This window comes from Strigops habroptila, chromosome 3 (assembly GCF_004027225.2).
Source record: "Strigops habroptila isolate Jane chromosome 3, bStrHab1.2.pri, whole genome shotgun sequence".
NCBI lineage: Eukaryota > Metazoa > Chordata > Aves > Psittaciformes > Psittacidae > Strigops > Strigops habroptila.
The window spans coordinates 57694838-57721532 of NC_044279.2; the positions used below are offsets into that span (position 1 = coordinate 57694838).

General features: G+C 38.8%; 1 protein-coding gene across 2 annotated transcripts in view; it reads left to right on the plus strand.

The window, feature by feature from the left end:
• SCUBE1 (signal peptide, CUB domain and EGF like domain containing 1) overlaps positions 1–26695 on the plus strand; it is a 209196-nt gene that overhangs the window by 125762 nt on the left and 56739 nt on the right. For both annotated transcript variants that reach the window (XM_030480118.1, XM_030480117.1), the window contains one exon: positions 7210–7326. In XM_030480118.1, the coding sequence (XP_030335978.1) occupies positions 7210–7326 (117 nt within the window). The remainder of the gene's footprint in view (positions 1–7209; positions 7327–26695) is intronic.

The window sequence follows — 26695 nt, forward strand, 5'->3', positions numbered from 1 at the left end:
TTCCTACGAGATAGAGGATCAAGACAGCAGCTGCTGCAATACTTACTTGAATGTAGATGATGAATTAAATGGCTTCCTTCTTTTTCACTTGAGGCTGTATATGGATTCTTTTGTTTTCACTACTGCTGGCTGCTTTTGGTCTTCTGATAAGGCTTCTTTGGATGTTTATACACAGATTATTGAAAATAGCTCTTTCATTTACAGTTGTTTTTGCTCTTTCCAGTCACTGTGTTATGATCAAGAGCTGGAAACCAAATAGGGCTTTCTGGATCCTGCTGACTGCAGACTGCTGTGCTGGGTAGCAGAAAGCATCAGAGAATCAATTCTCTATATCTCCAAAGAAAGCACCTTGATGCTAGATGGTCTGCTTTTCCTTTCATGTCTTGTGCCTTAAAGGCTCTTCGTGACAGGGATGCATATTGATCAGACAAAGGGAAGTGACATTGATCACTAGTGCAATATTTCTATAGTTTTTATACATTCCGGGCATAACATGAAGATATAATACCCTACATCATGCAGAGATCCACATAGCACTCATCTGTCTTCTATCTTGCTCAGAATGCAGCAGCAAAGATCAACACAGCAGCAGTACACTGCACAATGGCGCAGTGCATTTTTGCTTTTAGACAGTAATAGTACAAGCCCACCTTATATTCAACATCTTTTCTGGAGGGCTCTTTGTGACTGCCGCCTGCTCAGCCTTCTTGTGTAATGGGCAAGATTGCATACTTACAGTGTAAAGAGGGTGCTTGCCTCTTTCTGAAATTTATTTCTTGCCTACCACCCAAAGAAGCTTATTTTGGTTTAGGTCTTCTTAAAAAAACATAATTGATCACTTTCTTACTTGTCCATTTCTTTTCCTTATACCCATGTAGAGCATCTTTAGGGTTTTTTAACCTTTTTTATCTTTATCTTATCAAGTAGAACATAATTAGAGCCAATCTGAAATGACTGACCTAGGTTAAGTCAAAACAGAGACACAACCTGTCTATTATATAATGCTTTTTTATATAAATCTTGTTGCATATTATGCTGATCTAAAGGAATTTAAGAGTGGATAGAAAAGATGAAATTCTCTTATCCCTGTAAAAAGTTACATTTATAGAGGAATAAGTATTATCAGGGCAAAAAGTAAATTAAGAAGGGAGTGTCAAGTCTTGTACTATTGGTAGCAATAAAGCCAGTGCTATTTTACATTTATAGAGCATGTGTGCTAATGAATTTTAGAAGGTCTTATAAGCATAGGAAATACTGCCTCTGTTTTAAATGAGACCAGTATGTCACAAGTGAGCTTCAGCACAAGTAGTTTGCCAAGGGTGACATAGCAGCCTATGGGAGACTAGTGGAGAAATATAGGTCTCTACTTCCATGCTCTGACTTTCCAGACATGAGATTTCATATTGGAAATATCATAAAATATCTCAAGTTGGACAGGACCCATAAAAATCATTGAGGCCAACTCCCTGCTCCTCACACGACTGCCTAACACTAATCCATATGACTAAGAACATCATCCAGATGCTCCTTGAATTCGGACAGGCTTGATGCCATGGCCACTTCCCTGGGCAGCCCATTTCAGTGACAAACCAGCTTCTTGGTGATGAATTTTTTCTTAATGTGGAATCTGAACTTTCCCTGGTTCAGCCTCATTTCATTTCCTCATGTCCTATTGCTGGTCAACACAGAGAAGAGATCAGCACCTCCTCCTCCACTGCCCCACTTTGAGGAAGCGTAGACTGGGATGACATTGCCCCTCAGCCTTCTATTCTCCAAGCTGAACAAGCCAAGTGATGTCAGCCCCTCCTCACCACTCTTGCCCTTGAGGCCTTTCACCATCTTGGTTGCTCTCCTCTGGACACACTCTAATAGTTTGATGTCCTTCTTATATTGACAGAAATAAGATCTCTGAGTATTCTCTTGTTAAGGCTGAACAGCTCTCAGCTTCTCAGCCTTGTCATGTGCTGCAGCCCCTAAACATGATCTTGGTAGACTTCCATTGAATTTGCTCTAGTATGTCCATGTCTTTCTTGCACTGGAGTGCAAAGAACTGGACACAGTACTCCAGATGTTGTTACTCCAAGCATCAAATAGAGGGGTAGGGTCACTTCTCTTGATATTCTGTTTGTACTTTTACTAATGCAAGCCAGGATGTTGTTGGTCTTCTTTGCCTTAGAGAAACACTGCTGATTTCCATTCAGCTTGTCCACCAGGGACCCCAGGTTTTTCTTCAAAAGTGCTTTCTAGCCAGTCAGTTCTAGGGCTGTTCTGTTGTATGGGAATATTCCATCCCATATACAGGACTTGTGTTTGCCTTCATTGAAGCTCATTAATGTTCCCTTCAGGCCATTTTTTCCAACCTGTTAAGGCCTCTCTGAATAGCAGCCTGTCTTTCTGGTGTATTGATCACTCTCCCAGTTTGGTGTCATCCACAGATTTGCAGAGAGTGCCATCTGTTCCATAGTCCAGGTTGTTAGAGACATTGGGCAGTATTGACCTTAATAGCACCAGCTGAGGCTGAGGGATAGCTCTGGTGGCAGACTGCCAGTTAGACTTCGTGCCACTGATTCAGTCCTTTTTGAGTCCAGCTGTCCAGCCAATTTTTCACTCCCTGTATTATCCACTTAGCCAGTCTATCTCTCGCCACTGTGGCCATAAGGATACCATGAAAGATGATGTCAAAGCATGTGCTAAACTTAAGGTGAAAAACATCCACAGCTCTTCCCTTACCCATATGGTAAGTCATGTCATTGTAGAAGGCAGTCGGGTTAATCAGGCATGATTTGCTATCAGTAAGTTGATGCTAGCCATTCCCAATCATCTTCTTGTCTTTTCTGTGCTTTCAAATGGCTTTCCAGGATGATTTGCTCCATAAACATATGGGGGTCTGATGTGAGTAGTTGCCCAGATCCTGCCTCTTGCCTTTTTTGGTGTTTACCTTGTCCAGTCATCAGGAACCCTACCATGTCCTCATGACTTACCAAAGATTATAGAGAATGACCTCACTGAGATGTATGTTACTGTATGATCTTCAGATGCATCTCTTTTAGTCCCATAGACCTATATAAGTTTGTTCTGCTTTGCACCATTCCTAAAACATTGGTTTGAATCTTATTTCAAATTGACCCAGGCTGCCAAAGTGAATAATAAAGATTCCAAGGTTTGCCTGATTTTGATTAATACCTTTAAAATAAGATCATGTTCTTTTGATTATAGAGATAAAATGAAATCACAAAAAATTAAGGTAGATTTTGGAGACACCTGTCTTCAAGGCAGTTTTTCAATGGCTTTATGAAATAATTGGCCACCTTCAAAAAACCAGATTTGAATAGAAGCTTACATTTTGAACAGTTGTGTTTCCCTGTTTCATAAAAGAAGCTGAAATTTAGGTTTTCAGAAATATTCACAAACCATGGTACATGTTCAGAGTTTCAGGCATTTAATAGCATTCAAAGCCAAATAAATCCTGTCTGGTGTCAATAGTCTTTTTAAGAAAGTGACCAGGCTCCATTGCCACCTGGTAAAGATTCTGCTTTAGTTCAAAAACTTCAGAACTAGAACCTAGAGAAATTTCACTGCTAAACCTTTGCAGACACTGAAGTGACATGTTAAAGGACTGAATACCCATGTAGCTTCACCTGGTAACTTAGTCAGCGTTACTGATCCAGTGATGAAGGACCAACAGCTCAAGCTTGTGCTTTTAAATAGGGTATTTTAATATACGGAAGCAGTGCATATCTCACAGTGCAATGGACTGTTGTTAAAACAATAAATATCCTAATCGAGTAAACCATAGGTATAGCATGTTGGTAATGATTTTCGTTACTTCTTGTCTACAGACCCAGCGACATGAGACATTGTTCCAGAATTGTCCACAGTGTAGAAACACAATGTAAGCTGTCCCAGACTGGGGGCATGTCGTTTTTGTTAGATCCCTGTTTCTGTCTGAGTTTTCTGATGGGAATTTAATAAGGATGTAAGTGTGGCTGCAAACATCACTTTAAATTCACAATGAAGTCTAATAGGTTGGTGATCTTTATCATAATTTGGAAGGAATCTAGATGTCAGTTACATGACACTGCTTTATTTGTGTCTTCCAGGTTTTGTTCTGCTCTCTCATCAAACCAAAAAATGTGACAAAAAGTGTGAAATGGAAGTAAAAAAGAATAATAAATATACTGAGGTTGCCTTTCGTAGGAAAAAAAAGCAGTGGAAAATGGTCTGTAGGATCAATATCACCATGAAGACCTGATCCAAATTTTGAACATCCATTCTTTCTCTTCCGTATAAGTATAGCTTCTCCAGTGTGCTAGCTTGGAAATTAAGTAATTTACTTCTGCTTTTTTTTGATACCTAAAACTTGTATTTGTCTTGTAAATATATACTAAAGTTTGATAGTGGTGAGGTGAAGAATGAGTTGAAGTAATTCCTAACAGAAACACAGGTGGTGACACGCTTCAGTTTATGTTGTATATGGACCTCAGCTATTCTATTTGATGTAGCTCGTAATACCTCTTTCCCACATTCTGCTGTACACATTCGCTTTCTTTTACCAATGTTTTCTCATGACCTTGAATTTAAGGAATTTCATCAATACATCTCTCTGATTATCCAGAATGTTAGAGGTACTGTCAAATGTCCTCTTGCTTGCTTGGATCTTCATTCTCTTAGGGTTTGTCATGTATTAAAGTCAGAGTCACCAGGAGAGTTGAAGGGTATTTATCCTTTTTGGTTTGTTTTACTAAATCTCTGTGAAAATAAGAAAAGCTGGCTTGATTCCCTCTATTTATACATAGAAATAACTCTTGTTCACTGAATGACCCTTACCCTATAGATCCAGTCATCCATGCCATGGGAAAAAAAATTGTTGTGTCTATTCATTTTCACTGGATGTCATCCAGAAAGCAGAAATATTACTGCTTATGTTCATCTCATGTTGATGAACTGCAATAAAGGACTCTTCATATGACAAAGTTAATCTACTAGCGTAAGATTTACTGCTTTTTGCAGTGCCATGCCAAACTCCAGCACTTTTTCCTGTTTTTTAACCTTAACTCTTTACTCATGGCAAATCATCCTATCATTAAATTGTACCTTGATAAAAAAGTTTTAAATAACCTGAAACTTTTTTCCTTCTTTGAAACATAAAATCATGATACATTGGCCTGTGAGGACACACACATTCACACACAAATGGAAATGCCAGCACTGTCATTTACAGAAGAATTCTTCAAGCAGCAGTTTCAGCCTCTAAGTCTATAAAATAGACCTTCCCGAGGGAGTAAATGAAAATCAGAACTATATTACTTAAACAGTTAGGTTCAGGTCCTGCAAGTTGTACCTAAGGTGAGGAAGAATTCCTCCTGAAAATAAGGAGTTGCAGACTCAGCTCCATTTTCAGAAAGCTGTTCCAGAAAACATGTCAATCTGTTTGTTAGCTATGCTTGCTGGCAGTTATATGCAAATATAACTGATTGCTTTTTCTGCATGATGTTATTACATAGCACACATAGCATAAAAAACCCCTAAAATCTATCTAGTAGAGCATGTGTGAATATATATGGACGGCAGAGTATTGTCCCATGCTGTTAATGTACGTGTGCCCCAACCCCTTGCTTTCAGTTTGTTCGTAAGTGCCAGCAGCTTATTCACAACTGATGTAGAGGTATGTGCCAGTGCAAAAGAAAACAAGAAAAACAGTTACACTTTTTTTCTCCTGTTTCAAAGCAGTGATGTCCCTCCAAAGATCCAGTCTGAGTTCACCCTGGGGGCATTAGCAGAGACTACTTTAAAATAAAAATCTTTCAGTACTGGTCAATTGAAAGAGAAAGCCTTTTCTGTTCTTTGTAAATAATTTTTGATCAATGTACTGTTCTAAGGCAATTCCTGATTAGCATATCCTATAGCTTATTGTCAGACCCTGTCCACGGGGTTACAACTGTGACACAGGCTGTGAATATTCAGCAATGAGAGTCTGTAAATCTGAGTAAGTAACGACAAAGCTTCTTTAGGGAAAGCCAGAATGAGGTGAGCTGAGTAGAATAATGGCAGTCTTGGGGGGCAGGGGGGTATTTTAATTTAATCAAAGCCAGAGCAAGTGAAAAAGATACTATTAAAAGGACTTGCTCTCTGAAGTAAATACTTTTCAGAAAAATGCACAGTTCAGACTGACGTGCGAAATTGGCATCCTTACATCCACTCTATTCTCTGGATCAAAGCAAAGTTAATCATTTCACTTGCCTTTTATCTACTTTATGGATGTGTGTGTGGGTATGTGTGCATATGTATGTGTACGGTGTGCGCATGTGCACACACAAGTAACAGAAAATAATGACAATGAGGGAGGGGTTTTTGCTTTTTCTGTAATGAAGTTGAAGATTTTTTTTTAATGTGGTGGTACCTGATAGCCATCGCCCACTGTTGTAAAAGCTTAGAAGTATTGCAGCTTTCTCTTGCCCGTGTTTGCCCAGCCACCCTTCTACATACTACAAGCACTGGGAAATTTCAATGACACAGCTTGGAATGGGTTCAGTGACCTCAATTATGCCCTCCCACCCACTCCAAACTCCTTTCAATTTGCAAAAAGCTTTAAGTGGACAAAACCCAGATGCCTTTTGCTTGTAGTTCAGTAAGAACAGATTGGGCATGTAGATTCTTGTCAAAGTGATATATGTAGTTCATTTTCCATTAACTCTTTCTTAACTAAGGATTTTAAATTCTCAGTTCCAAGTCTAGCACTCTGCTTTGCTTTCTACTGCTTTTTAAAGTTCATTATGCCTACAACATCATTTTAAAAAAATGACCCTTAAAAAGCCTCAGCTAGACATTGACTGATACAAAACAGACTGAATGTTTGGTTCTGCTTTTAAAGGCAATCACTTTTTTTTTCTTTTTAAACTTGTTTCATATGTAATAACCCATCCTATTGTCTAAGAGAGTTCAAAAGCACTAACTAAATATAATAAATAAGAACACCAGTTGGGGGGGGGGGGGAAAGAAATTGTGACTTGTGGAAATGATTTACCGGTCAAAACCAGTACATGGGCCCTGATGACCTTGAGAGCTTGCTTCAGTTGGCTTGCTTAAACTTAGATTGCTTTCATAATGTTGTAAAATTGTGCCAAAGTGTCGGTGCCTCTCCCCTCCCCCAGAACATTTCATTACACTCCCTTTCTCCCTCTCTCTCTCTCTTTCTCTTTCATTCTGCAGAAACATGTGCTGTCAATAATGGAGGCTGTGATCGGACTTGCAAGGATACCGCGACAGGGGTACGATGCAGTTGCCCAGTTGGATTTACCCTGCAGCCTGATGGGAAAACGTGCAAAGGTCAGCCTCTGTTTGCTTTGCAATGCATCATTTGCCTTCAGTGGTTGCAGTACAAGATGTAAATATTCAGTTATTTAATCAATACTTTTAAGTTAAGCCAATACTGGCATAGTGATTGCAATTGAGTTCATTAGGTTTCTTCTTCCCTATTTTTTCTGTATTTACCCATTTCAATCATTTTTTCTCTATATTTGTTAGAGAGTTTTATAACTGCAAAGAAATGAGATGCAGAGGTCAAGCCATTTCAAGCTGAGCAGAGATTTAGAGGAACAACTCTGGCTGCAGAAAGCCTCCAGTTTCAAAGGACAGTCTGCTACCCTTGTAAAACTTCAGTCATCTAACGGTGTCTAAATTTGTCTGTTCAAAAAGCAAGTTACGATTCTCAACCAGTACTTCGTTACCTCCAGATAATCAACTGGTTACTATTAAGTCAAGCAAAAGATGCAGAGGTATTGCTCAAAAAAACCCAGACAATTGTCCATTTCTGCCCCTTCAAAACATAAGTAGCCAGCTACAAAGGAAAGCCAGAACAACATTTACTAGTGTACAGGTCTAAACTGTACAGCCGATGCTCAGATTTTACTGTTCCAAAGACAGCACAAGAACGTTGGCACTTTGTCCTTTGTGAGTGTGTTAAAACTGAGGTCAGAGGAAAAGAGCATCTGATATCACTGTCAACATCTGTTCTCAGTTAAGGAGACAGGGACAGTTCTCAAATATCGCTGCAGAATCACACTTAGTGGCACATGAGTAGATTTGGATACATGTTAGTAGGACCAGGCTCTCCATCAACCATTTTCCCAGCTTCCTATGTATTTCTTTTGAGCTCCATTGCAAGAGACTTGGTGATGGACATCCAGGAGGACATTGCATACATTGTTGTCACAGAGAATACTTTTTTATCACTCAGTGACTTAGTGTAAGTTGACCTAACTTGCTAAGAAACTACTGGGACTTTTTTCCTTCAAAATAACCAAAAATGTCAGAATATCTTCAGTCCGGGTTTTGAAGTTACTTAAAATAGTAAAGCCCACAAAAATAAACAGAAAATGTGTGGTTTCCTCTTGCTCCAGGCTGAAAAATCCCAGCGCTTGGGCATGATCCTGTTAGTATTTATAGAAATAACAGTCCGTTTGCCTGTTTATTTGAAAATAAAACATTTAAACTGCCATTGCACACAATGTTAATAGTTAAGGGTGAGCACACATCAAAAATCAGTCGGTTCAGTTCAAGCCACACAAAAATAAATCTTCGTTTTTACAGGCAGACAAGCTAAGCCATAGCAGACCAGTAACAGTGATTTCCAATGAGTGCTTAAAAAGAAGGCATTTTAATACTGTAACATACACCTAGACTTGATCATAATGTTTATTATTGAAACTGCATCATGAAAAAAAAAAGATCGATTCTGAATTTAGAACTTTGGCCATAGAACTAATATGAAACAATATTTATACAATAATCAAGTCTATAATTAGTGCTACAGACAAAATGAAATATTCAGCTGATTCTCAGACCAACTACCCGAGCTCTAAGCTCTTTCACATTTTTTTCTTTTCCTCTTTTTTATGAGAAGAAAACATAAGAAACAGAATCTGTATTTTTATGATGCTGCAGATTCTTTCTTACTTTCTTAAAGTAAGGAGCAACTGGAAATTAACTTGCATGGTTTAACAAACCAACCAGACCATTTCTTTTTAACCTTTATTGACATTTTAGGAAATACTTATCATCATAAAATGGTAAAATACATGGTTTGCATTTAATTTAACTAGAATTAATAATTTTTCTTTAGTGTGTTGCACTGTGAGATTTCTGGGCTAGATTCTGCTTCCCTGAAGCTAAAGCAACTTCCATTTAAATCTTTGTACAAAGGATCCTGCACTTTACAGCTGACCAGTGAAGCTTTTCCTGTTGCTTTCACAGGCAGGCAGGCAGCCCTTATTCAGGACTGCTCTCTAGGATGTACATCTTCTGAGTGCAAAAATGAGCATTTTGGTGGAATGAAATTGATGCCTTCTCTGCTCCTCTTTCTTATAGGTAAAGCCTGGAACAGGCTGGGGCAGGGAAATCCAGTGTGTGCATATTCCTTGCTCTGAGTTCTATAGGAAACAAAAGAAAAGAATTATCAGCTTAAGTTTTCTCCCTTGATTTTTTTGTTTTCTTTACTCATCTTGATTTGACTGGCCTACAGTTTTTTACATATGTAGTTCATTGTTGCCTCTAGCTGTAACATTACATCTGTGTGGTAAGAGCACTGGATTTATCTATTGGATGCCCTTTAAAGCATCTTCACGGATCATGCAGCTGTCACGCTTTCTTGGGCAAAGTTTTCAAGTCCATCAAGTGTCACATCATCTCCAAGTGATGTTTTTCATAGAAGCATCATTTTAAGAGAGGTTATATTTCTAAATATAGAAGAAAGATACGCCATTGTCTATGAAAGAAAAGTAAAGAGACAAGACATGTAGGAAAAGCTGGGAGATAATTAATATGTTAACCAAAAAATGCAATTGTGGGTTGACCAAAATGATTAATATGTTTAGGTTGAATATAGCAAATAATGTTGACCAAAAAGAATGTTTTTATTGGAAAGTCTATGATTTTTCAGTTCATTTTGGCATCTTCCTCTCTAAGACATTTTACATAGTGCAGCTACTATTTGAAATTATGTAGTTGCTTAGATTCAAGAGGCTTAAATACAACTCAAAGAAACACCTGAACTTTTGAGTACTCCAAGGTGGACATTGTGTAATGTATTAATCTGTAATTCTAGCTCACTTGTAGGTGACTTCCTCAGTAGCATGCTTCTGTCACATTGCTATTTTATGGAAATCTATTGCTACTTTTCTTCCTTATTTTTTAGAAGAGAATCACATAAATTAATATCTTGTTTTAAATCAAAGAAATAAATAATTTTTTTTTTTTTCTTTTTTTCAATAACAAAAATTCCTAGGTGTTTCTGTTCAAAAATCAGGATTAGTCTGCTTTGTGCATTGTATAGACATGTAGTGGGAAAAGGAGTTTACTGTCCAAAATGTTCACAGTTTTTTGTTTAGTAGTTTGGAATTTCATTAACTGTTTAGTATAGAAAAAAGCAAGTATATGTACAAAAGGAAAGGCATTTTTTTAAGAAAGAGTATATGCAAACATGCTTTATTTGCCAAATGACAGCAAATAAAGCCTATTAAATGTAACTAATTGTTCTACACTTTGTTTGCAGTATCATATTTCATATTCTATAGTTCTGTCATAAAAGCTGAGATGGATTCAAATCACAGAGTACAGAACTGAGTTATGACTGAAGTTCTGTTATTTCTCCTGGCCCTTTCCAAATGTATCAAAGAATTAAGGTTGCAGGAAAGCAATTTCCAAGTAATACAAGGGATCTGCCTTCAGCAGTTTTGCATGTCAGCCTCATTCACAGGCTCAGTGGGAAATGAGAGTTCATTGTACCTTGAAGAATCAAGGTCCTTTTGTTAATGTGGAGTGCAGTCTGGTTTATATCAAATGTCAATAAGATAGGAAAAAAATTATTGTGGAGAAAGTTTTAACATGGAATATGTACAGGTAGCTGTAGAGCCAGTTGGAAGACTACTGTAGCAGCAGATTGTTTTGGTTTCTGGAAGCTGAAAAAATCTTTTCTCTCTCTGATTCTTTCTCCTTTACATATATTACTTACCTGATCTCATAGTGAAATAAAAGTGCTGCCTGTGGTCTAGTTAGAGGGACTTTCAGATGTATTAAGGGTGGCTGGGATAAAAATTCATCAACATTTTCCTGTTCCTTAAAAGACAGTCTCAAACTCAAGTCTTCTCTCAGCTGGATTGGCAGACAATGGATAATGCTCCTTTTTTCCCTTCAGTTTTCCTATCAACTTGGCTCTGAATTAGCCAAACCACAGAAGCTTTTGTCAGCTAAGAGATGAGACACATCCCAGGCAGAAAGAGTTCCATCTAATTAATGCTGTTTAATTTCTCCCACCATTGTAACTGGGTGATCCCAGCTTGATGCTGAGTACATTTGATGCTCTCAATTGTTGTGCTACACATGACAAAACAGTGTCATTCATTTTCTTAAATGCCTAACAAGTCATCCCACAGAAGTCAGCTAGTGCAGACAGAAGGGAAGCCAAAGGATTAAAAGACATAGTGGCCTGGGATGTTTATTGCTCATTGCCTCCTACCGGCTTTTTAATATCCCCTATATTGTGCATATCAGGGGTTCTGTGGTCCCTAGCTCCCTTGCTTGTTGATTTCTGTGCACCCTTCCTGCTGAGTACCCTTTTCTTGAGTCCAGCTGTAATCTGCCCTCAGTGAAAAGATTCATCAGTTCAGCATTTTAATTATATTAAATACAACTTACGTAGCTGATGAACCAGGAGACTCATTTGCAAAAAACTTGTGAGGTTCAAGAGGAGCGAAGTCAGACTAGATTAGACTCAGCACAGATTCTGACAATTGTTTAAACCCAGCTGCCAAACTGGATCAAACAATAAAGGGCTGGTCTGCCTGAGGGCAGGTACAGAAGGATGGGAGACAAGCTGAGCAAGGCAGGATTCTTCTTCCAGGACTTAGAGCAGAGAACTGGGAATAACTGCAAAAGACATCCGAGAGAGGGACTTTCTTTGTGGGTTCTCTAAGAAGTAAATTAGAACAAGAGGAAGGGCCACAGGCTTCTGGCATGGTGTAAAATGTAGGACCGTGTGCCTGATGTGCTCCATCTCTGCCTCCGGTATTTAACAAAGAAACTGTGCCCCCAAGGCACTCTTGTGCCCCAGAATAATGCAACTTCCCAGCACTGTACACATAGAGATAGAGGAACCGTGTAGGTTGCAGCACTTGCTGAACACCTGGAGTCAAATGGCAGAGCAAATACAAGTTTTAAGCAGGAGAAGCATAACTGGTTTTCTAAGGGTTATGGGGCAAAAGCCACATCTCAAATATGGCTTTTCTATAGACATCTGTAAAGTGCCACCTAACTTTGCAGTGCCCCATAGATGTTTTGTCATAGCAAGAGGTGTATTATTTTGTTTAGCTAACTTTCTATTTTGCATCATTTTCATAGGTAAGCTTGACAGTGGGATTTTGGGGAGGTAGGCACTCAGCTGGGCTAGAAGGACAGTATTTTTAGTAGCAATATGATGTTACATTGATAATCTGCCATCATCTGGGGCTAAATACAGCAGTATTAATTCATTAAATAGATTTTCATGATTAATTCACAGAAATAGATCTTTGCCAAGCCCAGGTGATCTCATGGACATATAATTAGGAGACAAGAATGGTTCCTGCACATCTCCATCTAGAAATGAGGCATTTTATCTACTGTGCAACACTATGTAAGCCCTTCTTAGCCCTCTGGCATATTGTTTAACTAGAGCAGTGTTACGCTGGGGTTATGTGACTGGATGCTGTTTAGGCAAACATTTCTTCTTCCTGCTGTCTCATTGTCATGGTTACCCAGCAATGTGGTGTGCTCTCTACTTCCTTGAAACAGGCCCCCATCCTTTTGCATTCAGATGCAGCAAAGAAATGTGACACTTACATGCTTAAATACTTGACTGTGCTGCGGTGGGAGCATCAGAAATGCCTTAGCACTGAATGGTTTGTCCAGTAACTGAACTCTATAACCTTCCTTATCATTAAGCAATCCAGAAAAGAAGAACAGGAGCATAGAGAATAATGAACAATTTCAGTCAAAGGACCGAATCAAAGTTTATTGAAATAAAAGGGCATTTTTGCATTGCCTTTATTAGGTTGACACAGTAATTGGTCTTTTTATCCTTCTTAATTGCAGCCTATTTCAACAGGAAAATGCATTTTAAATTGGTTTTGGATACAAAAAAGTGAAACCCTGAAAGTGAATGAAATTTTGAAAATGGAATTGTTTCTGTAAGGAGTTTGTTACAGAATGAGTTTCAGTGAAGCAAAATATGTCATGTTTTGTTAAACATGAACTGAAAGTTTTCATTAAATGTTTAAATAAATGCTTGACATCAGTTTGGTATGAGAATATAACTCGGATGTCAAAGGCTTTCCTCTCTTTTCATTCAGAACACACTAATGCTAAGTGAAAAGCTCACAATGAACAGTTTAGCTGGCCAATTTGGCTTCATTTCCTGGCTGCAGAATATCTGTGAACAGTTATGATTTCCTCCATCATTCCATTAGCCCAAATTACTTAAAATTTGTTTTAGTTTTTTTCTCTAAATTGGATTAAATTGACTAAAGCTTTTAGAATTGCATCTTGTCAGTCCTGATCAATTCATACGAAACTGAAAATGTTTCCTGTTTTCTTTAGAGGGGAACACCAGAAGGAGTTGCAGGTTATTTTTATTGTTTATTATTACTAAGAAGCAGTTTTTAATCTGGTACATCAACTATGAGTTTGCTTGAGTTGTGATGCTACTTTTGTTTGACTGTGATTGATTGGATAAGTTTCAGAGTGGTGTATTTTTTTCACTGATTGCCTAAATGGGGAAGTTTTTGCAGTAGGAGTAATTACCTATAAAGAACTCAGGTTTTGTTTGATTAGTATGATCAATTTGACTTTGTTTTACATGCCAGTAGAGTTTCACAGTAAAATATATTCTTGTGCAAATATATTCCTGTAAAATATATGCATAAGCCAAGTTTACAGTGACACAGATAGAACTGTAGTGGCACATATAACCATACTTTTTCACATCATGTAGGTATCTCAGTGCCTTTAGATTCAAGTCTGTAGGTTTGGAGCAGGTCTTCTGACCTAAGATTTGTCTCACCTAAGAGGCAAATGCAAGACAGGCAGAAATGAATTCATGTGAATGAACTTCTTTTATTTTTTCACTTGGGCATTGCTCTAGTTTTCTTCCTTAGCTATAAAGAGACCTCCTTGAAGGTAGTCACCCAAATACAAAGTTTTCCTCAGTTACTGCCACAGAAAATTCTTAGGTTTTCATCTAAGTGAGACCATCATTTTACCAAAGGTGTACATGACTTTTTCATAAACGTGTAAGAACCATTAGAGAAGAGGTCATTAAAATACCATACTGAAAGGTCACTTAAGTTCCCTGCTGAAGTGTATAACTTCCATTTGAAGGTGCACAGCTGCAGAATTTAGGTAGTTAGCTTCTGCGTAACTCTGAGGAACATATTGCATTTAGAATCACTAAGATACTGTGTTATCAAGCTGGAATTATGTTCTCTCTTGAATTCATTGACATACATCAGCATTTTAAATTAAAAGGAATTTAAATTATCTCCTCAAGTGTTTAAACTTCTAGAGGTCGCTTATAGAGGCAAATCTGTTCATAACTGCCTGACTACTCCTGCTTGAGATCTGCAGTCTACTTTCTGTGCATCTCCCATTACCATTATCCATTAGTGTGATATCTGTGATACTCTCCACAGTGAAAGGGATATTGGTGTCTACTCTACATTACACAGCATTAGTGTCAATAGGTATTGTATTGGCACCAGAGCAGGTCCTGGGTCACACAAAAAGAGCTTTTTCCAGCTCACCTTTCTCTAGCAACATGAGATTTTTTTTAACACATGTGAAGAGGTCAGTTCAGCTTCCTCTGCATTAGACACATGCAGGTTTTGAGGAACATAAGCATGTCTTCCTCAACGTGAGGAAGAACTTTATGTTGAGGATGGCAGAGCACTGGAACAGGCTGCCCAGGGGGGTTGTGGAGTCCCTCTCTGGATGTGTTCTTGTATAACCTGGTCTAGCTGGCCCTGTCTTTGCAGGGTGTCAGACTGGATGATCTCCAAAGGTCCTTTCCAACCCTAACGATTCTGTGATTTTGTTAATATGAGCCATTAGCCATAACAAGCCATTAACATTTTTCAGTGCTCTCTCTGGGGGGGGGGGGGGGGGGAACAAACAAAAAACAACGAAAACCAAAAAACAAACAAACAAAAACAAAACAAAACAAAAAAAAAAAAAAAAAAAAAAAAACAAAAAACAAAACCACACACACACAAAAAAAAACCCCCACAAAAAAAAAAAAAACAAAAAAAAAACACCACCAACCCCAAAAAGGAAAAAACACATATGGAAATGGTGTGAAAGAATAAACACAAATGAAGTAAGTTGCTGGCAGTCATCACCTCCACTTCAGTCAGACTGCTGTGGTACCAGCAAATGCCAGCATAAATGTCAGTCACAAGATTACAAGCAGCAGTGGTTTTTTTTGAAGAGGATGTCTGGCAAAGCCAGAAGGGGCAGAGACCTGCTTCTTTTTGGTTTCCCTTCTGATTACATTTCCTTTAATAATTGCAGCACCTGAAATAGCTATTTACTTCTGTGTCATATCTTTAAGATAATATATGTAGTTAAGAGAGCAGTTGTACTCCCTTTTTTAATACTGGTTCATAGCATTGCTGCTTGATGTCAGAGTAATTTGTAGTACAGCACATTGAATTCTGTTAATATTCTGCTGATATGGTGTCTTATATCCATAGTTTGGTTTAGAAAGCAGCACATGGAAAATGGTCCCTTAGCCTTACTCTCAGTCAGAGGTACAGTGACAACTAGTGAGAGCAGCTTTTCATTTGAGCTAATAAGTAGCTTCTCTTTGCTTGCTGCAGATAAATAAAGCTATCTGGGTTGGATTGCTCTGGGATATCCCAGAGCAATAGTATGCATGTTCCTTAGAGTCTGTCAGAAGTAACTAAGGGAAAGACAGGATTACTGTCAGTAGGCTTTAATTTTCTATTTTGGTATCTCCACTGGAAAAAAATGCAAAACATTGCAAATGGAAACAGATTGAGATACACTGAGTGCTTAGACCCTCTGTGAAGCAACTGACCCAAGCAGATAGAACATTTTAACGTGATTCCTGGGAGTGGTAGGTGGTGCAAGTTTTTTAGGTGATCAGCCAAATACACTGCAGGCTTTTTAGGGGAAAATTTCTTAGACATTTCAGGAAATTGAATCCTTGTGGGATTTTAATTCAAGAACCTCAGAAAAAAAGGCATAGACAATTACTATTTCATTTTTAAAATAGAGGTGGTCATCCTCAGGCCTTTGTATAGACTGCACCTTCTGTGACTCTTCCTTTGATCCCCAAAGCCCGTGTTGCCCTGCTATGGATACCGAATTAGAATGTCTGTCCTCTCTTCTATGCATCAACTTTGATTTTGGACCTTGTGCCTTTTGCTTCTCTCAGGAATCCCACAGTGTCCCACTTCTAGAATATGGTCACAAGAATAGGTGGCCCCAAAGAAAAATAAGCACATCAGCCTTGGTAATTCCTGATGGGATGAGAGGTCTTACATCATATGGCTTAGCTACCTCCTGTTTGCACAAGCTTAAAGATATGTGCATTGGGAAATAAGGTGGAACAGCTGGCACCCTCTGAGTTCATATCCTATCGCAGTAATATGCTCATAAGCACACGCAAAGAAGCCTATAAGGTATCCACTTTATTTGCCTTGAAAATACCTCTGAACTGGGTTACCCATTCCAGTTCCCTTCAGAGCCTGACCAGTGAGGAAAAAAGTGGCTCTGAACAATAAAAACAAAATATAAGAAAAACGTGGATGTTAATACAGTGGTGCAAAGAGGCCTGTGCTCTCCACTCACATGTGAAAGTCAATGCAGGACAAAATTCCAGTCCCTCTCTGGTTTCCTTCTACCTTCCATGTCACTCCCTCAGAAAAACCTCCTACTCCAGAGGAATCAGAGTTCCTTGATTTTTATCAACAGCAGGCCATAGCCTGTTAGTCAGAGCCAGCCCACAAGCTGTCTGGAGTCAGGGGATAGAGTTTTAGAAGTTAGTTATTACGCTATGTGTTGTCTTTTAACAACCCTTAAGCGTCTACTGAAGTGGTTTGTTTTGAGCCATTCTTTCTCCCTGATGGCTTTCTTCCTGTTTCTTGTCAACTTAAATCAAGAGTAAACTTCCCAATAGCCAAATCAAGATCTAGTTTTCATAATTGATTGTACAGCAACTGTACTTCCATCAGACCCCTTACATGGCTCTACTTTCAGGCTACAACTTACCCTCCCAGTGTTTGTAACTAGAAATCAGTGCATGTTCAAATATAAACACCATTTGAGTTCGCTTGTCTGTACATATAAGCAAAAAGCTATCAGAAAATAGAAGAGATCAGATACAGAATCGTAGAATCATAGAATGGTTTGAGTTGGAAAGGACCTTAAGATCATCTAGTTCCAACCCTCCTGCCATGGGCAGGGACTCCTCACACTAGACCATGTCACCCAAGGCTCTGGCCAACCTGGCCTTGAACGCTGCCAGGAATGGAGCATTTACCACTTCTTTGAGCAACCCATTCCAGTGCCTCACCACCCTCACAGTAAAGAACTTCATTATATCTAACCTGAACTTCCCCTGTTTTAGTTTGAGCCCATTACCCCTTGTCTTATCACTACAGTCCTTGATGAAGAGTCTCTCTCCAGCATCCTTGTAGGCCCCCTTCAGATACTGGAAGGCTGCTATGAGGTCTCCACGCAGCTTCTCTTCTCCAGGCTGAACAGCCCCAACTTTCTCAGCCTGTCTTTATACAGAAGGTGCTCCAGCCCCCTTATCATCCCTGTGGCCCTCCTCTGGACTCGCTCCAACAGCTCCATGTCCTTTTTATGTTGAGGACACCAGAACTGTACACAGTACTCCAAGTAGGGTCTCACAAGAGCAGAGTAGAGGGGCAGGATCACCTCCTTTGACCTGCTGGTCACACTTCTTTTGATGCAGCCCAGGATGCGGCTGGTTTCTGGGCTGCAAGCGCACACTGCCGGCTTATGTTCAGTTTCTCATCAACCAACACCCCCAAGTCCTTCTCTGCAGGGCTGCGCTGAATCTCTTCTCTGCCCAACCTGTAGCTCTGCCTGGGATTGCCCCGACCCACATGTAGGACCTTGCACTTGGCTTGGTTGAACTTCAAGGGGTTGGCATTGGCCCACCTCTCAAACGTGTCAAGGCATAATCACAAGCTGCTACAGTCATGAATCAAAACAAAAAATACCTTTGCCCTCTGCATGCTGAATACAAGGCAAATACAAATCTTATGACTGAGGTCTGTATTTTATCCTAAAAACAAGAAAAAACAAACAAAGAAAAAACCAACCAAACCTCAAACCTCTCGTATCTTTGCATGCATAAAAATTCTATGGCACAGAATGGAGAATGGACAGAAGAACATCTTTGCCTTTCATGGGAAGTCAGCACCAAAATAAATCAATGAACATGAGACTGGTGTGAAGAATGATGGTAATGAAAATGTGGGTTCTCCAGCAACTAGAGTAATGCTTTTGGGAGGAATAAAAATAGTAATTTTCCACATATGTGATGCACAGATTAAATGTGCAATTAAATGGTCAATTAAAATAGCTGAATTTTCTTTAAATTGCTTTCTGGCAACAAGTTCTGACCATTTTCCAAGCTGCTGCATACTTAAAGCATCATGAGATCCCATGCTGTTTTCAGGAAGCAGGCAGATAGCTTCTTTGTAAATGCAGATTCGTGTGAATCTCAAACTGCTTAAGTGATTTGTAGAAGCGAACAGTTTTTCTGGGTAGATGTTGCAGCAACAGCAGCAAAGGATCTCCATGTTGCTTTTGCTTCCTAATATTCCTCTTCTTCTGACAAAACCCATATGATTGAGAAAGTAGAGGCATTTGTGCCAAAGAAGCAACCAAAGGCAGCCAGAGCGTGATTTAGGACTATGAAACAATAGATCCAGCTGCCTAACCAAAGAAAAAAGTAACAAAACCAGCATTAAATGAGAGGAAAATCCTCACTTTTGTCATGAAAACAGTGGTCCTGTTCAGTGCTTCAGTACTGGCAAGAGTTTCTGAGAACACACACTTTGAAACTTCTTTGGGAAAGCACAGAGAAGATTGTGTTGTGGTGCAACCCAGTAAATGTTTCTATGGAGAATTCTTTGTCATATGAATCAACCACATGCATAGACTATGCTGCAGAGATAACAGGTAGACTTGTAGTTGATGAATGAAGAAGATGCAAAGGAAATTTTCTAGGTTTATTTGATAGGAGTGACAAATGGAAGACTAAAGCCAATTGAGAATATTAAATAACAGAGGCAGTTCTGAGGTTATTTTTGTTTTGGTAGGACTTAAGCAAGATGCAAGACCATGTGTGTCACTAAAAAACCTCATAAAAATCAGGATTGAGAGAGGGAAAACTGAATATCTGATGGAAGAGCAATGGTCAAGTTCAGTTTATCAAAAAAGCTGCATATTTTAGAAGAGATGGGTAAGACCTGGAAATCAGACCTGAGCACGAGCTCCCAGGTACCTACAAAAACATTTCCAAAATAAATACCCAAATGTGGATTAAAGAAGCAAACATTAATGCCTGTCTGCAATAGCCTCTCTGCTGAGGCCACAGTCATTTTATGTGATTACATCGATGTTATCCAGTCTCAAGACAAAGAACAAATAAGATCAACCCAATGTGAGGAAAACAGTAACAGCATCTGGCAGGCAGCTGCAGCAGCTCAGTGGAAAGCTTTGTGTCCAGTGAGGGGGCCATAATCATCTGTCCAGCTGCTGCTGTCCTGGAAACTACTGTTTCAAGTAAGACTGGGAAGCCACTCAGAATTAGGAATCCTTTTTCCCCCCCCCACTTTTTTAAAGAAAAGAGGGAATTGGCTGTCATCAGTGCAGAGGCAAATCTGGCCTGTGGTAAGATAATAGAGTATCTTACTGAGGAGCAGAGGTAGAAACAGAGAGAGGAAAAAGGTCGGCAGATTTGGTGGTAAAGCCATAGGAGGTGGATGAGAGATTGGAGAGACAGAAAGATTCTGTTCACCCGCAGAAAATGTGTGGTATTTAGGGGAGCAAAAGATAGAAAACTCTTGGTGGTAGGTTGCTGCAAGTGGTCAGAAGCCTAGAGGGGATGAGAATAATGAGCAATTGGATGCTGACTGATGGGTCTGTATGTTGACTGGGCATCAGCATGGTGAATTTTAGGAATACAGACAGAATGTGATCCAGACTTTCTAAGAAAGAATTGAAGTTCCAGGCCACAGTGAGGAAAAATGAAATGATAAACACATGGGATTTTGCAAATTTTAGATACTAACACAGGTGAAATTTGTCAGAAAGAAGAAGATGGAGTGGAAAACCAAAACAAAACAGAGGGTGAAGAGCAGAATCCAGGAAATAAAACTGTGCATAACTGTGCATAATCTGCCTGCAGATTTATCTCATCCAGGATCTGTGTGGAACTTTCACTACGCCTTCCCTATTTTGGCCTTTTATTTTGTTTTTAGGTTAAAGACATACAATTCATTTGTCTGCTGTAGACTTGTTCATGACAGACAAATATAATATAACAGATTATCTTCCGTTAAAAAATTGCGGACTTGGGTCAGCTGCCATGTAACTCATTGAGTTTCATTCCCTCCCAAGGGTTCCATCTATCCCCACAAAATAAATTCATGTGTACTAAGTTAGGGTTTTTTCATGACTAGGCAATATCCCTGTTCCCTGGAAACTTGCAGTTGTTATTTGTCTTTGTGAGCCTTTCCTTTGAAAATGCCAAATCCTTTAAATTAATGCTTGGAAGGGTCATATTTTGCATTTCAGTTGTTGAAAAGACCTTGCATTTATTCAACAATATAAAGCTCCCTGAGGATCAGCAACCACAGTTTATTGTATAAAAGTGTGCTGGCTTTCTGTAATTTGGGAGTCGGCTACTCACATAATCATAGCTACCGATATTCAGAGCTTACAGTATTTTTTTATTCTCTTATTATTGCTTTTTTCATCATAAAATACAGCTTGTGTTTTATATAGCTAGATCCTGCTCTCAGTGAAGTATTTGGCTTCCCTGATACAGAACAGATTCCTAGTTGGTTGAAATAATGTCTTCAAAAAGTTTTGGAGGGTTAACTTTTAGTCACCAGCCAAATTTCTTTGATTCATTATCAGCTATGAGGCATTTGAATGATCATGGGCTAATTGTATTCAGATGCTCTTATCAGCAGGAGTAGCTTTATGATAGGAAAGGTAGCATAGTTTCAGTTGGACTTTAGAGGAAGCATCAGTATCTTCAACTGTCCTTAATACCAATTTTATTTTTAAATTCTATTAAACAAAACATTCAGAAGCAAACTGAAATTCTTGGAAATAAGCACACAGCTTTCCTGAGCAGATAGTAATTCCAAGCGGGGGAAATGAAAACAACTAGAAGTAAAGGTAAGTTGAGTTAATATGCTAAGTCTGGGAATTCTTGTATTTTGGTTCAGTAGTGCACATCACGCATACATGCCTCTGTGCTCTTCATTGAGATTACACAGAAAACTTGAATACTGAAGAGCGAGGCCTTGTTTTTTAGTGAGATCTAGTACAGAGAAGATGCCCTGGGATGTCAACTCCCGAGATTTATACCTTAAGAAACACTGAATTAACTCCTTTACTGTTGCTATTGTATGTAATCTTCATGAAACAGTAGCTCTTGTCTCGGCTCCTCCTGCATAAAATACAGAAACATTAAACATGGAATTATTGTGGTCATAGTGGCTGTGTGAATAGTTAAAGTAGATAAGTAGCCAGCCCAATGTATCTGCACAATTCTGTACCACCATTTTAACCACAGCCTCCAGGTCTGTGCATACTTACATGGTCATTGTTACCATCTGAGTTTCTCAGCATCTAATGTACTGTACTTTCCACATGCTTTCAAAAACAGAGACACATTGTTTGTTGTCCCCAAGTACAGGTGGGAGTCTTAACTGCACACTTATTTCTCCCTCTCCAGTGTTTGTAAAAAGCATTTTGATTAATCAAAAGTTACAGTAGGAGGAAAACTAGCTTTATTGTCTGGGATTCCTATGACTTGGGCAGGGAGTGCACTAGTTTTGCATTTAGCTCAGCCTAGACAGTAAAAGACTCTATCAGTCTATTTCTTTATGTCTCCAGTCCACTTCACATTCTAGTGTCACAGCCTAAGACAGCTTGCAGTGTTCATAGCATTGCACTAACATGTTGTTAAGTTTAAAAAAGAACTCAGTGTTCAGCAAAAATTTTAAATGAAAATCCTTTCTTTTCACATTAGATTTAGTAAATCCCTTCCCTTTCACAAAAGAGAAATCAGGGCCTAAACTATTCTGACAGCATTTTGAAGTTTTTCACTTTCGAAGCTTTTTGTGTTTTATAAATCTAATTAACTGTAATAAGAAAATAATAGGACATAATGTTTGTTTTACAAGGTGATTGATCTCTTGGCAGCCTGGCAGACTCTTTTATTGATTGGTTGGTGGATAATGTCAAAGTGGATATGTCCTGAAGGAGAATAGCTGACACTTAAATCCATATGTGACAGATTACCATCTGTGTTGGAAGACAGGTTTCTTCGTGAAATTGCAAAGATAACAGGTGAAAATGGAGAAAGTGACATGAGGGAAATGTGTTGAAACCTGCCTCAACCTTTCCATGCTCTAAGAGCATTTAGACAAAGCGCTCTATTTTGTGGGCAGCTTGTTTTCAGGATGAGGGAGATTAACTTTTAATTACATTCATTCCTGTCTGCCCAGTCTAGTTTTAATTCTGTTAATTAGGAAAATGCCTTGCCCCACAACCTACTTGTAAAGCTAATTAAACAGAGAACCTTCATTTGCTACTTATTGGAACTTCAGTTCAGTAATGCTTATCATACATTACAGTTAATTAGCACCGTGGGAGGGAAAATGAGGATGTCGCTGAAGTGCAAAACTCAAATTAGAGGTGCTGTAATATATGCTTTATTTCATTTTGCAGCTATCTGATGCAGGGAAGTCACACGCTACCCTACCTGCCTCAGTTTCACATTTGGCAAAGGAGAATTAATTAAATGTATCTCTCCTGCAGAAGTTTTGTGTAGGTTTAATGTAATGAAATTGATAAGCTGCTGGCCTTTGAAATCTTTAAGTAGAAGACACTGCATAAATAGAATTATTCCTCCCTGAAGCATGCAAAGCATGTTGGAGGCAATGAGCTATGCAGTCACAGGTAGAGGGGTGGAAAAGCAGATGTACTTCGTGAAGTAAAGATGGCCGTACAGTTCTGCACGTATTCACAAAATCTTCCAGGACAAAACACGACCAGCATGGACCATGCTGCTGTGTAAAACCATTCAGAAGCCCAGACCACAAATTTAAATAAAATGTAATTTGACTGAAAAATTTTGATGGTAAATGTCTTTAATTCGTAATGCTTTGTTCAGTTATAATAATCCATTTTAAAGCATTCTTCCTGAAAATATCAAGTGATAATTACCAATACCCCACTGTACAGATGAAGTAGAGCAGAGAAGTGTTGCAGCTTGCCCAAACTGCTAGGTAAACCTGTTGTAAAACTGGAACTAGGACTTACAACTCCCTGTGAACTACCAGACAACAGGCTTGACATTTTCTGGAGGAAACAGCAGAACCTAAGTTCTACTTTGATTTATACTTTCTCACAGTGGCACCGAATCCAATGAGTCTGAGGATATGAAATTTTACCTTAATAAGTTACATGGAAAATGTTACTTAGAGCATTGCAAGTGTAGCCCAATAGGTTATGCTTACGTTAATCCTGAGTTACTCAATATATTTCAAGTTTTATTGCAAGGTGGCAGGCAGATACTAAAAAATAGTTGCAGTCTTAGCATTGGTGGCTCTGGTAATATTTGTAATGTAGAGCAACATGTAAAATAACGTGTTTTGTGCAAGGCTGTGCTGACTGACACACTATCTATCTAACCAAGGTAGCCTGCTGGGTTGTGCACTGGGCTTGGATTCAGGTGTGGATGAATCCACATTGTTTTTCTGTGCCTTTATTTCCCCACTTCTGACATGGGGTTAAAAAGTTTTGTGGCTGCTTTATAAAGCACTCTGTGGTCTGCATGCCTGAGGGAACTAATACCTGTGTCAACAAGGCAACACTAGTTACAAGGTTTAGGGGACAGTGGTGATTTGTAGAAGTATGAGAAAACAGAAGGAAAGAAAAGCAAAGGAAAATTGTGAAAGCAGGGAATAAGAACTAGCAGACTAGCCCACTTTGTTGAAAATATGATGTCCACTCTATGCTGGTAATAGCATTATTAATCCTAACATGCTGTCATTAATAAAAACAAGAAGGGTGTGAAGTTTCTGTAGTTATTTCAGATTGATCTGGAAGTGTATTATTTTCCTGGAGCTAGGTAGCATTTTAAAACTGAAAAGGATTAGACAGACACAATCAGTTCAAATATTTGTCCAGCCATTGAAAGGAGAAGCCTCACTTCCGCCTGTGATGAGGCTTTGGAAATCTCCATATCCGTCATTCTTCAACAGCTAAGTGAAGATTGCAGGTTGATTACCCTTTCAGTTGCCTTTAAGCAGCTTATGTGAAATGTTAAGTTCTAAGTAAGTTGCCTAAAATCCCTACTTTTTAATTTATTCTCTGACTTGTATGCACCAAGGCAAATCTTTGTGAGTTTATATGCATACATGCACATACATGTGCACACACACCCCTGATCAGAAGCAGGTCCTTCCAAATGTGAATTACGCTGAGAAGAGCTTAAAAATGTATGAGTAGAACAGGAACAGTCATCCCTGTTAATCTTCACAAGGACATGAAAAGAAAAATAATGGACTGCCTTTTTCCTCTAGTCAGATTGTGGTTATGCAACATATCACAAAGCAACTGTGTTTAAATAGTTGTGTTTAAATAGTTTAAACTGTGTTTAAATAGTTTAAACTGTGTTTAAATATTTTCAGATTTAAATAAAGTTCCTTTATTTAAATCTGAAAAGTTTTATTTTATACTGATTCCACTGCCTCCCTCATATTTTGAGATGCTCAGAAAACTTAGGATAATAACTTATTTCAGAAATACTTTATTTATTCCTCCTTCATTCTTCTAAAATTATTGCCCATTACATTTTTCTGAAATTAGCTTTTGAATGTCAAAAAGAATATGGAGAGCTTTGCAAAATAACTACAAAGAAAGGGCATTCAAAAAGAGTACTTGGATCTGTGTGCCAGAACTGTGACTTACTAGCAAATTCCACAAGGCTCTAGGGTCACATAAGCAGATGCAGAGAGTAGTTGTGCTTAACTTCACCACAGTGACTGTCTTGATGCCAGGCCTTTGCTTATGGGATTTGCTGCAAGGCTGGACTTATAACAGTGCACATAGACATGACAGCTAGTCACAGAAGCTGGAGTGGAACCTCTCCACTCTTCATGAGTAGCAAGACAAGTCAGGGTTTATTTCTGGGTTCAGATTGGCCCACAGCTTTTGTGATGGTGTTGCTGAGTTCCATCTCCAGACTAATATTTACGATTGCCAAATCGTAAATATTTTCCCCCAAAATATAAAAAAATTAAGAAGGTTTTAGCTACTTTTGTGCAAATCCTATGTTTGCTTTTGGTTTTTTTTCAATTGGAGGGGAGTGAACCATTTTCAGGGCTAACAGGAGGCTTGAGTGCTAAGTTGCCTGTTACACCATACGTTCATCTGCTGGTTTTACTAGTACATTTTAATGCTTCTGTGTTTTTTCATTGGCCTGTATTTTCCATTTCTGCATGTGTCCCATTTGTGCTGGGCATATCAGTTGGTATTTGTGCCGGATCGGCAGCTTGTATGAGCAAGGTATCATGTAACAATATTGGTTATTGCATTAAGAGAAATCCTTTGGGATTTCATTGCTAATGCACTGAAAGCCCATCAGACCTCCTAGTCTGAAATGACCAGCACATTTTCTGAACACTGATGACCAGGGCATGCAAACTCCCATGGAGAAATACAGTTCTTTATATACTTTTGCATTCCTGGGGATATAGGGGAGCAGAGCAGTGTGGAAAGTTTGAGCCATTCTTCTGCAACTTGCATCATCAATTGAAAAGGAGCCACTTGAGAACTATGTTTGAAGACACCAGGTTTATGTCCGCTTCACAGGCAGTCCCAATAATAGTACGGGGATATTTGATAAATCATTTCAAAGCTGGAAGAGATACCATGATGGGTTTCCACTGTGTTTTCTTTCCCTATGTGATAGGCAGACATGAATACTCTCTGTGAAGTTCAGGCAGGCACTTGACAAAGTTGGGTACCAGTCAGTTTAAAGATAAATGAGGCCTCACCTTCTCACACAGTGGAATCATTTATTTTCACATGGCTCATAACAAGAATTATTTATAGCTGTGGAAAGAAAAATAGTGGGGATATAGATTTGCTGCAATTTCTATGAACCAGTTAGACATGATACGGTTGGATACTGCTCTCTTCCAAGTGAAATGCAGCAATGTACTGCTCTCCATAGAGTGAAATAATTTTTACATGCCTTGTCAGTCTTGCTATGGCCGTGGAAAGAAATACAGTGAAAGGAGAGACACTGGCACTGTTTGTGTTATTTAGAATGTTTTTGCAGCTAACAGTTTTG